This window comes from Podarcis pityusensis (assembly GCF_964106645.2).
Source record: "Podarcis pityusensis genome assembly, chromosome: 9".
In the NCBI taxonomy this organism is placed as follows: domain Eukaryota; kingdom Metazoa; phylum Chordata; class Lepidosauria; order Squamata; family Lacertidae; genus Podarcis; species Podarcis pityusensis.
This window is the reverse complement of record NC_138034.1, coordinates 20,575,373-20,587,814: the sequence shown is the minus strand read 5'-3', so window position 1 is coordinate 20,587,814 and position 12,442 is coordinate 20,575,373. Positions and strand designations below refer to the sequence as shown.

Below are 12,442 nucleotides of genomic sequence, written 5' to 3'. Positions count from 1 at the left end.
AAGGAAAGGTGAAAATGCATGCTAAAAAGTAGAACTTGTGTGACGTCTTTTTGCTTCTGCCTTCCCTTTGCCATATGTAAATACAGTGCCTTGTCTGAACTATGTATGTAACAAGTAAATATAAATATTGTGAATAAAAAAAACTGAGAGAATAAAAAAAATGAACTGGATCTTCAACATCCTGCCATGCTGCAACAACTGAGGTGTCCAGGGAGACAACCCACACATTTAAGCATGGGACACAATAGTTGTTCCATAGCAGTGAAAGAGCTCCAGTCTTCTGGAGTTTCCGTGTATAAGACTAGGGTTTTTTTCCTAAAAAATAATGTCAACAATTAGGGAGTGTCTTATACACAGATACACCTCCCCTCATTTTCTTAAATCTGAGTCCCCCAAAATTGGGAGTGTCTTATACATGGGGGCATCTTATAGACGGAAAAATACGGCACTATGTACTTGGTATAAGATTGTTCTCTCTGACTTGTAAATGTTTTTATATGATCCATTGTGCATTAAATAAACTGCATGTTTTAATGATAAATAGAATGCATGGTTTATTGATAATGGATATATTTGTTGAGATGCTTTTCTTAGCCATTGTTGGCATTGGTTTCCATACAGCAGGTCTTTTTATCTTGTGTGCAGCCTTTTCTCAGTTGGAAAATGACAGTTTGGGGCTAATAATGGTCAGCACTGGATAAGAAGTGTTCTACTCTAGGCTCTGAACCTAGGACTTTCTGTGTGTGAAACCTAGGCTGTTTCATGGAACTAGGGTTCCTCCTCTATAAGTGAGTCAGAAGATAGGAAATGTCCAGTTATGTGTCCTTCCCCTATCTGTTGCTGTGGCTATGTAGCTCAAGAGCTGGTTTACGGTGTATCCGCTATGGGTTGCATTTCTGCTTGCTTAATTTCTTTTACCTCTATCTAACATGGACATGCTGGTGGGACATGCAAAAGCTATGCTGGGTCTAGGTTCTGCTACTCCTCCTGGTGGTCCTTGAACCTGTTGTCTGTATCCCATCCCATTGCTCTATCCAGTGAGCTGATAGCATGTGCTCATGTCAGAAAGAATGCAGTTATAGCTTCTCTCATTGCTTGTCATAGGGCCTCCCTGGCAAAATTATGGCTATTGCCAGTGCTTTTTTCTGGGGGGACACAGGGGGACACATACCCCAAAACATTTTGTGAATCTAAGTTTGGCCTCATTGAGGGGCAGTATTTCAGTATGAGTAGGAAAATGAGAGTACCCCAAATATTTTTTTAGAAAAAAAGCACTGCCTATTGCTATGCATCAGTTTGCTTCTTCAGTGCCTGACTAATACAGGGATGGGCTCTGTCATTGGTGGGACATTGAACACTGGAGGAGGAGCTGCTACATTGTCTGGTGGGGTGCTGTCATTTCATTCACAGTTTTTCTCTTAGGAGTCCATAGGAGCCTAACTTCTCTAGGCAGAACAGCAGAAGCCAGCTGTCAACATGGCAGGCCCATTGGATTGCCCTGCCTGAGGCAAGATTAGGATGCAGCAGAATGCAGACAAGTGTATTTGAATATTTACATTTTTTGGAAACATTTTTTATTGGAATTCCAACAAATTACTGTAAATCACACAGGCTCTTCCAGCCTGGTGGTTTCTACAGCAGGTGTTCTGCAATGTGTTCTTCACACAATAATAGTGCATTGTTGGTGGATCTGTTTTGGACTTCCTTCCTCTTTATTACTTGCTCTGAAATGCTTCTCCAATGCCACTGTTGGACAAAAACCACCCCAGATCACCTGGGCTTTAAAAAGTTATGGGATTCCAACACAAGTTGCAGGTTATATAAATAGAGCAGTATTGCTGCCTCACAACTTCTGTAAACGTAAATAGTGTTGAAAGTGGGATCATGGATGACTGCCCTGATGGCTGTATGAACACAAATAATCATAAATGCACTATCAAAAGGACATTAAAAGAAAGCTACAGCTGAGTTGATGAAATATATAAGTTGACAAAATGGTTTTTGAGCTTCATTTATATACCTTGAAAAAGTTAATAATATTGATATGCTTGGGCTGTTGTCCTGGAAGAAAGCAGGATAAAATTCAGCAGGACTTGCTTCCGATTAAGAAAGCATCAAATTGCTTTGTTCTGGGAAAAGTGACTTGATTTGGCGTCTGAAGTTGTTATCTGTTTTCTGTCTATTGCTACAATGCTGAATACATAGGGTAATTCTTCTGGAAGGCAGGTTAAAATATTTCCAACATAAGTGTTTCCTATTCTGAGTGTGTATGTTTTAAGATGTAAATTTCAAAATAATTCATTGTAGTTAGCTTCCAGATTTCACATAGAAATACACATTCTCTCTAAAACCCACTTTTCATAATGGTAAGAAAATGCCTTTAATTAGAGATTTGTGATGGTTTGCTTGAAAGAAATGGCTGTGTCCAGTTTTGTAAAGGTGCTGAGCTATAACATGATACAACATCACTGTAAGATTGCCAAGAAGATTAGTAAACAAAAGTCTTAACATCTTTTGATAGGGATATGCTTTCATGAAAGTTTTTGAGGTTTGCCGCTAATTACTAGGAGATTTGGATCAGATAATCTCCAAAAGTAAGAATAGAAACTGGACCCTTATTGACTCTTACCTATTACCTCACCAGTGCTTTTGTCCTTTCCTGGATCTCATTGCATGGTGTGTCAGGTGTGATTTCCATTATGTTTTGTGAAAACGTTTGAATCTGCATGACTTGGGCACACTTCTGCCATCTTTGTTCCAGAACACCACACATTCATGGCAGCCCTAATACTTATACATGGTGGGAGGCAAGTTCTTTCTCTGCCCTGCTTTACAAGTTGCTTTATGGAGGGAAAGAGATTAGTTCCATTTAAACCGTTAAGCCTGGCCAAAACAAGGCAGCATGATTTGTTGGCAAGTTTCCTGACTACCCCTTAAAATATAACACAGTACAGACCTTTTAAGGCACAGGGAGGGTGAAAACAGCACTGAAATTATTTTTCTTATTTACGCGAGTTGGGAGAAAGTTCTCAATAATTTTCCAGGGATGGAATGGCTTACCATGCTAGATGTTAGCAGGTTGCAGTCTTGACACTGCTTCAAGCAGTGGTGGAGCTGCAATAAGCAACAGGGAAGTGGAAACAGCCTTTAAAATATATACTTATTTATTGCTGACAATCCTTCTGGAAAGAATGCTATGGCATGGCATGGTTCCCGGACTATACTCAATGAGGGATCCCACCAGCTGATGCTGGCCATTTAACTCTGCCACCACTTGAACTAACAAAACAATTTTATTATGAAAGAAAGGCTGCAACCCTACTGCCTACTCATACCTATATCATAGATAAGCCCCACTAAAAGTAGGATACATTTCTCTTCCTGCCCCCTGCACACACCTACTCACCAAAAAAAAGACCAAAAAATAATAATTTCCCCACTTTTGCTGGAGATAAATTGCACCTTGAAAAGGAAGGAGGCATTTTTAGCTCAGTACTAAACCAAACCAAACCAAACCAAACCACAAACCCATTATGATAGGGCATAATAGTTGATATGTCCTCTGTAATAGATGCTGCTTTTATAGTAAAGTAATACAAGCATATGACTCACATTTCTTTCAGCTGTAGGTTTAAACTATAAGTGGGAGTTAAGAAAAGGAAATATATAGTCTATGATTTTAAAAAAAAACAACTGTGTTGTGGGATTGAAGGTGAGAGGGAGGTCAGTCAGTTAAAACTGTGAGGGAGAGCATTAGGATCTCTGTCAACAAAACAGCTAACACTCTCTTGGTTTCTTTTGTCTTTTTAAAAGGGTGCAGAAAGCAGACCAGATCTTCAAGAGTTGGATCTTTATGCAACTTCCCGGGAGCAGCGATTTCGCATGTTTGCCAGTTTAGAATTTGAAGGGCAGCTCTTTATGACACCATATGACTTCATTCAGTCTGTTTCAAATGACGAACCAAAGAGTAAGTATAGTTTGTTGTTGTTTTCTGAGTGTGGTTTCTGAGTCATTACAAATATCTCCAGAATTTTATTGAGCTAGACTAGCATTTTAGTAAGAAGCCAACCCTCACCGCCTGAGCACTCAATCTAGGTATGTGTGAATAAATACATAAATTTATCTGTGTGTACTGCTTCTATAACTGCCTTTGTTTGATGTTTTGATCAATTTCCTCTGCATCCACCACCAATGTGTTTGCTACACTGGATGTTCATATGCAGTCTTCCAGTTTTTTGATTAAAGCATAGCTTCCCTTTTGTGTGGGCTCACTTAGGTATCCCAAGTATTTACAATTGTATATTGGTACTGATATTTTCAAACTTTAAACCATTGAGCTTTGTGAAATCAAGGGTAAAAATTTAAAATAGAAATAATATTGGTTTCATGGTCCCTTTTAGGCACACTAAAATTTACTATGCAAAATACTTTTAAGCTGATGTTATTGTTTGTATGATGCATTTTCCATGGGAAAACTAGTCAGAACACTCTCCCTAGGGTTCTTGAAATCTAAAATAAGCAATAGGGAAAGCAACCAAAAGTAGGAGAGAAGAGACAAGAGTAGGGAGGGAGGAATATGATTAAAGAAGGGAATGAGGATTAAAGGGATAAGTCAAAGGCTGTGTGGAAAAGGTGGACTTTGAGAAGCAATTTGAAAGAAGAGTAAGGTCGCAAAAGTCATTTAAACAGTAATAACTCTTTTTTACTTTTTTGTATAGAAAAACTATTAACACTAAAGAATTGACTGGTAACTTATCTGCTTCTGGGCTCAATTTAAAGTGCTGATTTTAATCCTTTAAAGCCTTTACATGGCCTGGGATCCACAAACCTGAAAGGCTGCTTTTCCCTATATTAGCTCATGCTCCAATTGAGCGTAGGTCAGCAAGCATTGCTTGGTGTTCCATCATAGTGAAAGAGAAAAGTGGCAGTATGGGCCTTTGTAGTTATAATTCCTAAGATCTGGAAGCCTAAAACCATTTGCTTTTGAATATTTGGAAACCCACTTTTTCTTTTTTGCATTCTGGATAGGAAGTAAAATGTCTCTTTTCAGCAATTGGGGTTTGAATTTTGTTGCTTTTTGTTTTGTACATTTGGTTGATTTCTGTTCTGCTGTTCAGCCTGTTGAAACTCAAACTTATGAATTACTACTACTACTACTACTACTAATACTAATAATAATAATAATAAAGTAAGCATAATATAAAAGCAACACATTGCAATAAAAGACAAGAGACAGTTCCAGGCTAACTTTCCTGGTCAAGGCATTTCAAAGGGGAGTGCTACCAATGGTGCAGTTGCGGCCAGACTTTGGGGTCTCAGTCTGGGGTCATGCAGTCAGGCATCACAACAGCAAGGGTGATTATGTCACCTGCCACCTCACCATTGAAGGCATGAGGACGCAAACAAGGGCTTCCAAATAGGTTTTCAGGTCTTGGGATGGTCATATTGGAGAAGGCAGTTCTTAAGGTGCCCGGATGAGTTACATTTTTTTTTGCTTATTTAATAACCTGGTTTCGTTTCCTTGATTGTTGCTTTGATCTAACTGGTGTTTCTAAATTAATTGTTAGTTGTTTTGAGTTGCAGTCTAAAAATGGTTTATATAAACAAAAATGATAGGGTGGTATAAAATCTCCTGCGATTTTGAAACCTTCTCTAGTAGAGATGGGGAACTTGTGGGCCTCCATGTTGCTGTTGGACTTTAACTGCCATCTGCCCCACACAGCATGACCAATGATCAGAGATGATTGGAGTTGTAGTTCAGCAACACCAGGAGCGTCACAAGTTAGCAACCCCTGACCTAGCACCAGCTTAAAAAAATGACCAATATTTTGCTTTGCAGTAATAATCTGTGCAGCCAGTGCAGTCCCGGATTCTATCCCTGATGTCTTCAGGTAGGACTGAGGAAAACTCTTGCCTGAAACCTTGGAGAGCCAACGCCAGTCAGTGTAGACAGTGCAGAACTAGATGGAACAGCCATCTGCTCAGTCGATAGGACAGCTTCTGTGTTCTTGTGCTGTAGAAAATTTTGTGTGAGTAATTATTTCTGTATTCATTTTAGGGACAAGAAAATGGAAGTCTCTTTCAAAACAGGTGAGCTTCAATTCTGCACAACAAAGAATTAGGATTTGCCTCAGTGTGTGTAATTGTTGTATGTGTACTATCTACAGTTACTTTATATTTTGAGAGGAATGTCTGAAGCACTTCCCTTTGCTTGAATTGTATAAATAGCTCATAGGTGTGAAGAGATTGACATTAAAGTATTCAGTATTGGGTGAACTGGTGTGGTGTAGTGATGAAGAGTCAAAAGCTGAGGGCCCTTCTTTCAATTCCCAGCTCAGATGTAACTCAGATTGGTGACTTTAGGCAAGCTGCTCCCTCATTTTCATTTTATGTAGATTATAATGCTAGCCAATTCATATTGTTGATGTGAATGATGTGAATGCATATTTTTATTACAGTCGTACCTCGGAAGTTGAACAGAATCCGTTCCGGAAGTCCGTTTGACTTCCGAAACGTTCAACTTCTGCTCCTGCAGCCAATCAGAAGCCGCAGAAGCCCCATCGGACGTTCGGCTTCCAAAAGAATGTTTCAAAACCGGAACACTCACTTACGGTTTTTGATCGTTCAGAAGCCAAAACATACGAGTTCTGGGGCGTTCGAGAACCGAGATACAACTGTATATGTAATCTGCATTCCATCATTCTACTTTATTAAACGTTTGCATGCTGTTATAACCTAGACTTTCCAGTATCTTGTACCATGGGATTTAATCCAGTTCTTTCCTCTCTGTAGTGTAATATGGCATATATCTACTAAGAAGTAAGTTCCATTGAGTTCAAGGGTACTTGCTTTCAGGTAGGTTTGTAGAGGATTGCAGCCTTATTGAGCCTTTTTATCACATAGATAGTCGACTTTCTTTTAATTACTGTTTTACAGGAATTGAATCAAATACTTGTAGAAACTCCACCAGTTTGGAAAGGGTCGTCAAAACTCTTTCGTAACCTCCAAGAGAAAGGTACAGAGGAATATATGTCTTCTAGAATGTGAGATTCCAGGAGTTCCAGGTTCTTACCCAGGCTTTGTGTTTCCTTTGAAAATGAGGCACAGTGGAATCTGCAGTGTCTTTAGGATATGTGGTTTATTTACACATATATGCAACCTGAGCCTACGATGGAGGGGATCACAGCATCAATACCCCAAAATGGGTCTTGTTTCTCCCATAGCTGAAGCCTTTGATTCAAGCAGAAATCAGGCATGGCTTTTTCTGTTGTTTTACAGCCTCTATGTCACATCATAGCAAACTCTGCCCTCAAATTCCCACTTTGTGCTACAACTGATTCTTGAATTAAGAGAGGGGCCCCTCTCATTTGCTGTCTGGCACAGAGCCCCTTCTCTTTCACTTCCCTAATGGCTCATCACCTTCCTTTTGTTTTCCTAATGGCCCATCACTCCAGGTGATTTCCTCATCAGGAAACTGGCCTGCCTTATATTTTACCATGGGCTGAATTCCGTGTCTGGCACCCAGAAACTCATAACACAGGGGAATCTGGCACCCACAAACTCACAACAGTATTTACCTTAAGCCTTAGATTGCCCTTTACCTTTTTAGAATCTTCCCTCACACTAGCTATTACTGTTTTGTGCTGATTATATTGCCACCTCAATAACTTGTACCTAAACGAATAGTACTGCCTTCAGCAGACTGAGCTGTAATTTGCCCACAGGATTTTTCTCTGTTGCCTGCAACTTTTCCAGAATCTCTCTCCCAGAACAGCAAGAGCAGTCATCCAGAACTATCTGTCTATAGGATTCAATATACTAGTACTGACAAAAAGCAGAAATGTGTTCAAGATTTCCTAGATAGCTGTGTTCTTGTCTGCCTGACCTACTTCACAAGAGCCGCTTTCATTCATTGGTCTCCAGTAAAGTGACTTAAATAGAACATTTTAAAGTCAGGGGGCCTTTGTGTGTGCAGGCCTATCTAGCCAGGGTAAGCCCTGCCCTTTGGAGGCAAATGGTCTGAAGGAGAGTGAACAACATTGTTTGTGGTGCAATGAATAAATAGGATGAATAAGCATGATGTGGAAAGATCATTAATCGTTAGGTGACTGAGACTTTCAGTGAAAAAAATTAAATGCCATAAGTGTGATGGCTTAAATGAGCAGGCTAGATTAGTTGTGCAACTTGACTTTTTTATTTTTGTGGCAGTGAGCATATGGGAGGTAAAAGAAAAAGACTTTCTAACAGTTGTCAGATTTTGCAATCCACTTTTGAGGGTTTGGAGTGTTGAGCAATAAGTTCATGTGGTTCATGCTCTTTTAAGCTGAAATGTATGTTAAGTTTCAGTACACTTGAATCTGGGCAAGCATGTTGCTTTCTTTCCAAGTAATTTATATAAAAGGTATTTGTAATAAGGTGTTGAAATTAGTTATGACAGAGGCATTAATAAAGAAGAAAAATGTGATTAGGCAGAAGTCAAATCGATGTAACCCATTTTGAGTACTTACTTGCCAAAATAGTGTACTTTAAAATTTGATTTGTATGTTTCTCTAAAGAAGCAAAATTCTGTGGCGGGAGAGGTACATCAGAGAAACAGAGGGGGAAGGTTCTTATGTTCTTAAATAAATGGTTATATATCTAGCATAACTCATTAGCCAAGAGAGGCTTCTTGCAGATGAAGGAGTTCTAGTGTGTTTGTAGAGTTGCCATAGAAAGGGACTATGATATGGGCAATCCCCCATTATTTACTCTATGGCTATTAATCTATGACTGCAGGAATAATTTCAGTGATTTGTTGCCTTGCTCTTTTCAGGTGTGATTTCTTACACAGAATATCTGTTTCTATTATGTATCTTAACAAGTAAGTGTTCAAAGTAAAATTTATATCCTATATTTGTACATTTCATTCCATTTGATGCTCATTAAAATAAGTCAATATTTTTGTGGAAGGGGAAAACTCATAATTTGCAATTTGTTCTTATCTGCCCATGATGAAACATTACTGGAATAATTCAGTACAAAAGTACAAAAGACAACTTAAATCACTGTCCTGGAAGCAGTACTGAACATGTTCTTTTCCATATTCATTCTTCTGATAAATAAGTCTGTTACTATTTCAATCGGTTACCACAGTAGAAGTGGTAGGAGGCAATACCAAAATAAGTTTCAACGTCTTCCTTTCAATCCCAGTTGAAGGGCTGGTTCCAGTACATACGTGATACAATCTTCCATGTGACTATCCCATTTCAACTTAGAATACATGTGTGGCATTTTTTGTTTGAAAGATTCCCACTCCTCAAACTGATGCAATACACCCCCTATCTAAATGAATGGGGTGCTGCTGTCAAAAACTCATTAGTGAACTGCTTTCAAAAATTGCATGTTACCGTGGAGGTTCCTAGGAATTATGTGAAGACCTAAGATTCCACCTCCTCTGCACAACAGCCGAGGGTCCTGTCATGAAATAGTGCTGCAAGAACTGATAAAAAACACCAAGTTGGTACGTGGTCTTTATGATTTGAGCAAGGGTTTCCAGAATGTGACCCATAGACCACAAGTGGTCCATGAACTTCATTTAGCTGATCTGCAGTGGCAAATCTACAAAGTGACATAGCTTACATGTGTGTGAAGACTCTCAATACTTTTCAAGTGGTTGGGATGGGGTGTTGGTTTCAGATTATAGTGGTACCTTGGGTTACATACGCTTCAGGTAACATACACTTCAGGTTACAGACTCCGCTAACCCAGAAATAGTACCTCGGGTTAAGAACTTTGCTTCAGGAACAGAAATTGTGCTCCGGCAGCGGGAGGCCCCATTAGCTAAAGTGGTGCTTCAGGTTAAGAACAGTTTCAGGTTAAAAACGGACCTCCGGAACGAATTAAGTACTCAACCAGAAGTACCACTGTACATGGCCTTGTTGCCATGCTGACTGGAACTGGCCCACAGCTATGGGTCAAAGTAGAAACCAAACATTATGTATGTTTAAACACAAAATTGTCACAGTCATGTAGTATATGTCTGATTTTAGGCAGTCTGATTTTAACAGCAGAAGTGAGGTGAACTGAACCCTGTCTGCAGCCCATCACCCCAGGTGTATCCTTTTAAATTGCTTTACTCTGTTACACCTTTCCCCTCTTTTTTTTCCTTTGGCAGAGCCACATGCTGGTTTTCGAATAGCTTTCAACATGTTTGATACAGATGGAAATGAGATGGTGGACAAAAAAGAGTTTTTGGTGGTGCGTATGTTATACATTGCCCTTTTACCAGCTTCTTAAGGGTGTGTTTGTTGTATTTATGTATGTCGTAGCAAAAAACTTTTAAGTAAAAGTTGTGAAATTGTAAATCGGAGGGAAATCCCTCTGATTCAAGAGTCAGCAACTAGATTGTCCGAACAAGCCTTTGTATCCCACCCTCAAAGCATGTACACTCTACAACAATTTGTTTCCCAGTTACTCATTGTGACTTTTCCCAGGTGGATACTCCAGCTACAGTATGTGGCCCCACTATGAAAAGGGGGCACTAAGGAACCATGTGGGTGGTTACCTAGCAACCATGTGCATGGTACACTCTTGTGGTTGTGGTGATAAAGCAAACAGCACATGCTTCACAGAGGAGGTGAAGTGTGTGGCGGAGGGGGGAGAGAGTTGGGAAATGTGGGTGAAAAGAGAAACACTTGAGACTGAAAAACAAGAAGGTAAAAAGAGAGAAATGAAAATGAGAAATTTCTCCTGTTTTTCACAGATTGGATAACTACATGGTGGGTACCACCTAGTTAAGCTACAATCCATGGTAACAGTTTGGAGATGTGGCAGTTTGGAGATGGAAAGAAGGGGTTGTTGATCATTACATGCATGGGTATTATAATATCAGTCATTAAGGGAGAAATGACACTGTGCTGTTGTTTCATGAGTTGGTTATGCAGTAGCAATATGATGACAACAAATGAAAACTTTTTTAAAAAATCTCCATGGCAGGTTTGGGTAATCTTTGACCCTCCAGATGTTGTTAGAACTCTCATCCTGTCCATTGCCCATGCTTGCTGAGGCTGGTGGGAGGTTGTAGTTCAGCAACATATGGCGCACTACAGATTCCCTACACCTGTTCTATGGTATAAGCCTTGTGAATTGTGACCAACCTTTCAGAGCAAGAACCACACTACCATCTGTGTTAGAAAAGACTTTACTAAAAAAAATAAAATAGTAAAGTATGAATGGGCAAAAATCCTTAATATCTATTCTAAAGAAAAACTGAGTGTTTAATATGCCCTCAAGCTGCTATTTTAACATTCATCTGTAATACTAAGAGTTACTGAAAGGCCAAGCAGACTCTTAAGTGAGTTCTCATGTAAATAAAACCAGTCTAATTAAGGCAATGGTGCTGCCCTTTATTAGGTCCCATTGCATAAAGAACATGAAACGTGACAAGGAAGAGCTTACAACACCCAGTTTTTCCTGTATACAACACCACACCAAAAATTATCCAAACCAAGTCATCAAATGCTTTACAGACTTTTTTTTATTTAAAAAATCCTGTTTGCTTATGTCATAGGTTTGAGGTCAGAGAACAGAGGGATTTTGTTCCCTTGATACAAGAGATGTTGTTTTGTCCTTTCTGCTTTCAACAGTCAATCCCATTATTTTGTTTCAGACAATGTTCCTATGAAAAGTGCTCTCAGATTAATTCATGTTCACTGTCGTACTCTTTGGTATCCTGTAGCACTTCTTCTGCACAAAAGGTTCATTTCCAGAAGATCAAATGAGCCTTATTGATGAGTGCAACAAGATCTTCCTCCCCGTATCTGGTGTAGAGGAAATCAAAGCATGAATTGGAGGTTTTAAAAAAGATCTTTCTGCTTTTTCAATTACCAACACTCTCCTTACCATTTCATGATGGATTGACCTTACTTTTTAGTTTACGCCAATCTGAGGTATTTCAAATGTTCAAGAAGAATATATTGTATAGTCTCCTGGGACTGTGCTACTTCAGAATGCAGATGGGGTTTTGCATGTTTGAAGGCTTCCCACATTCTCTGTGCTTGGAAAACTAATATGCCAGGAAGAAGTCTAGGCTAGATCCTTCTCCCTAAGGTAATAGCTTTCTATATGTGGGAAATTTTTGATGAAGGGAACAATCAAACATGAAACCTCATCCTGCATTCTAAAGTTGTAAAATTCCAAGGGGAGCAATATTCTTTTTCTGAGCATTTGAATTGGCTCTATGGCTCATTATCTCTTCATGGAGTCACAATTTGCAATGAAGGCTTGGATTGGATTGGATTGGACCAGTGAACCATGCTTTGGTGGGCACATTCAGGTAGCTTTATTATTGGAGATAGGTGCCTATCAGTCCAAGTATGTAAGGAGCTATAGATCATGTTAGTCTAGTTGCCTGCTGATAACAAAATCCACTGCAGAACTTTCAGCTCTGTTTCTGACTACTTAA

General features: G+C 39.3%; 2 protein-coding genes across 5 annotated transcripts in view; both read left to right on the top strand.

The window, feature by feature from the left end:
• Window positions 1–12,442, top strand: part of ZDHHC2 (zDHHC palmitoyltransferase 2) — a 70,761-nt gene that overhangs the window by 2,461 nt on the left and 55,858 nt on the right. The window lies entirely within an intron of this gene.
• The window catches only part of MICU3 (mitochondrial calcium uptake family member 3), a 43,183-nt gene that overhangs the window by 9,448 nt on the left and 21,293 nt on the right, over window positions 1–12,442 (top strand). For all 4 annotated transcript variants that reach the window (XM_081020059.1, XM_081020058.1, XM_081020057.1 and 1 more), the window contains exons 2-6: window positions 3,814–3,967; window positions 6,059–6,090; window positions 6,937–7,015; window positions 8,813–8,860; window positions 10,154–10,236. In XM_081020059.1, the coding sequence (XP_080876185.1) occupies window positions 3,883–3,967; window positions 6,059–6,090; window positions 6,937–7,015; window positions 8,813–8,860; window positions 10,154–10,236 (327 nt within the window). In that variant the 5' untranslated portion in view covers window positions 3,814–3,882. The remainder of the gene's footprint in view (window positions 1–3,813; window positions 3,968–6,058; window positions 6,091–6,936; window positions 7,016–8,812; window positions 8,861–10,153; window positions 10,237–12,442) is intronic.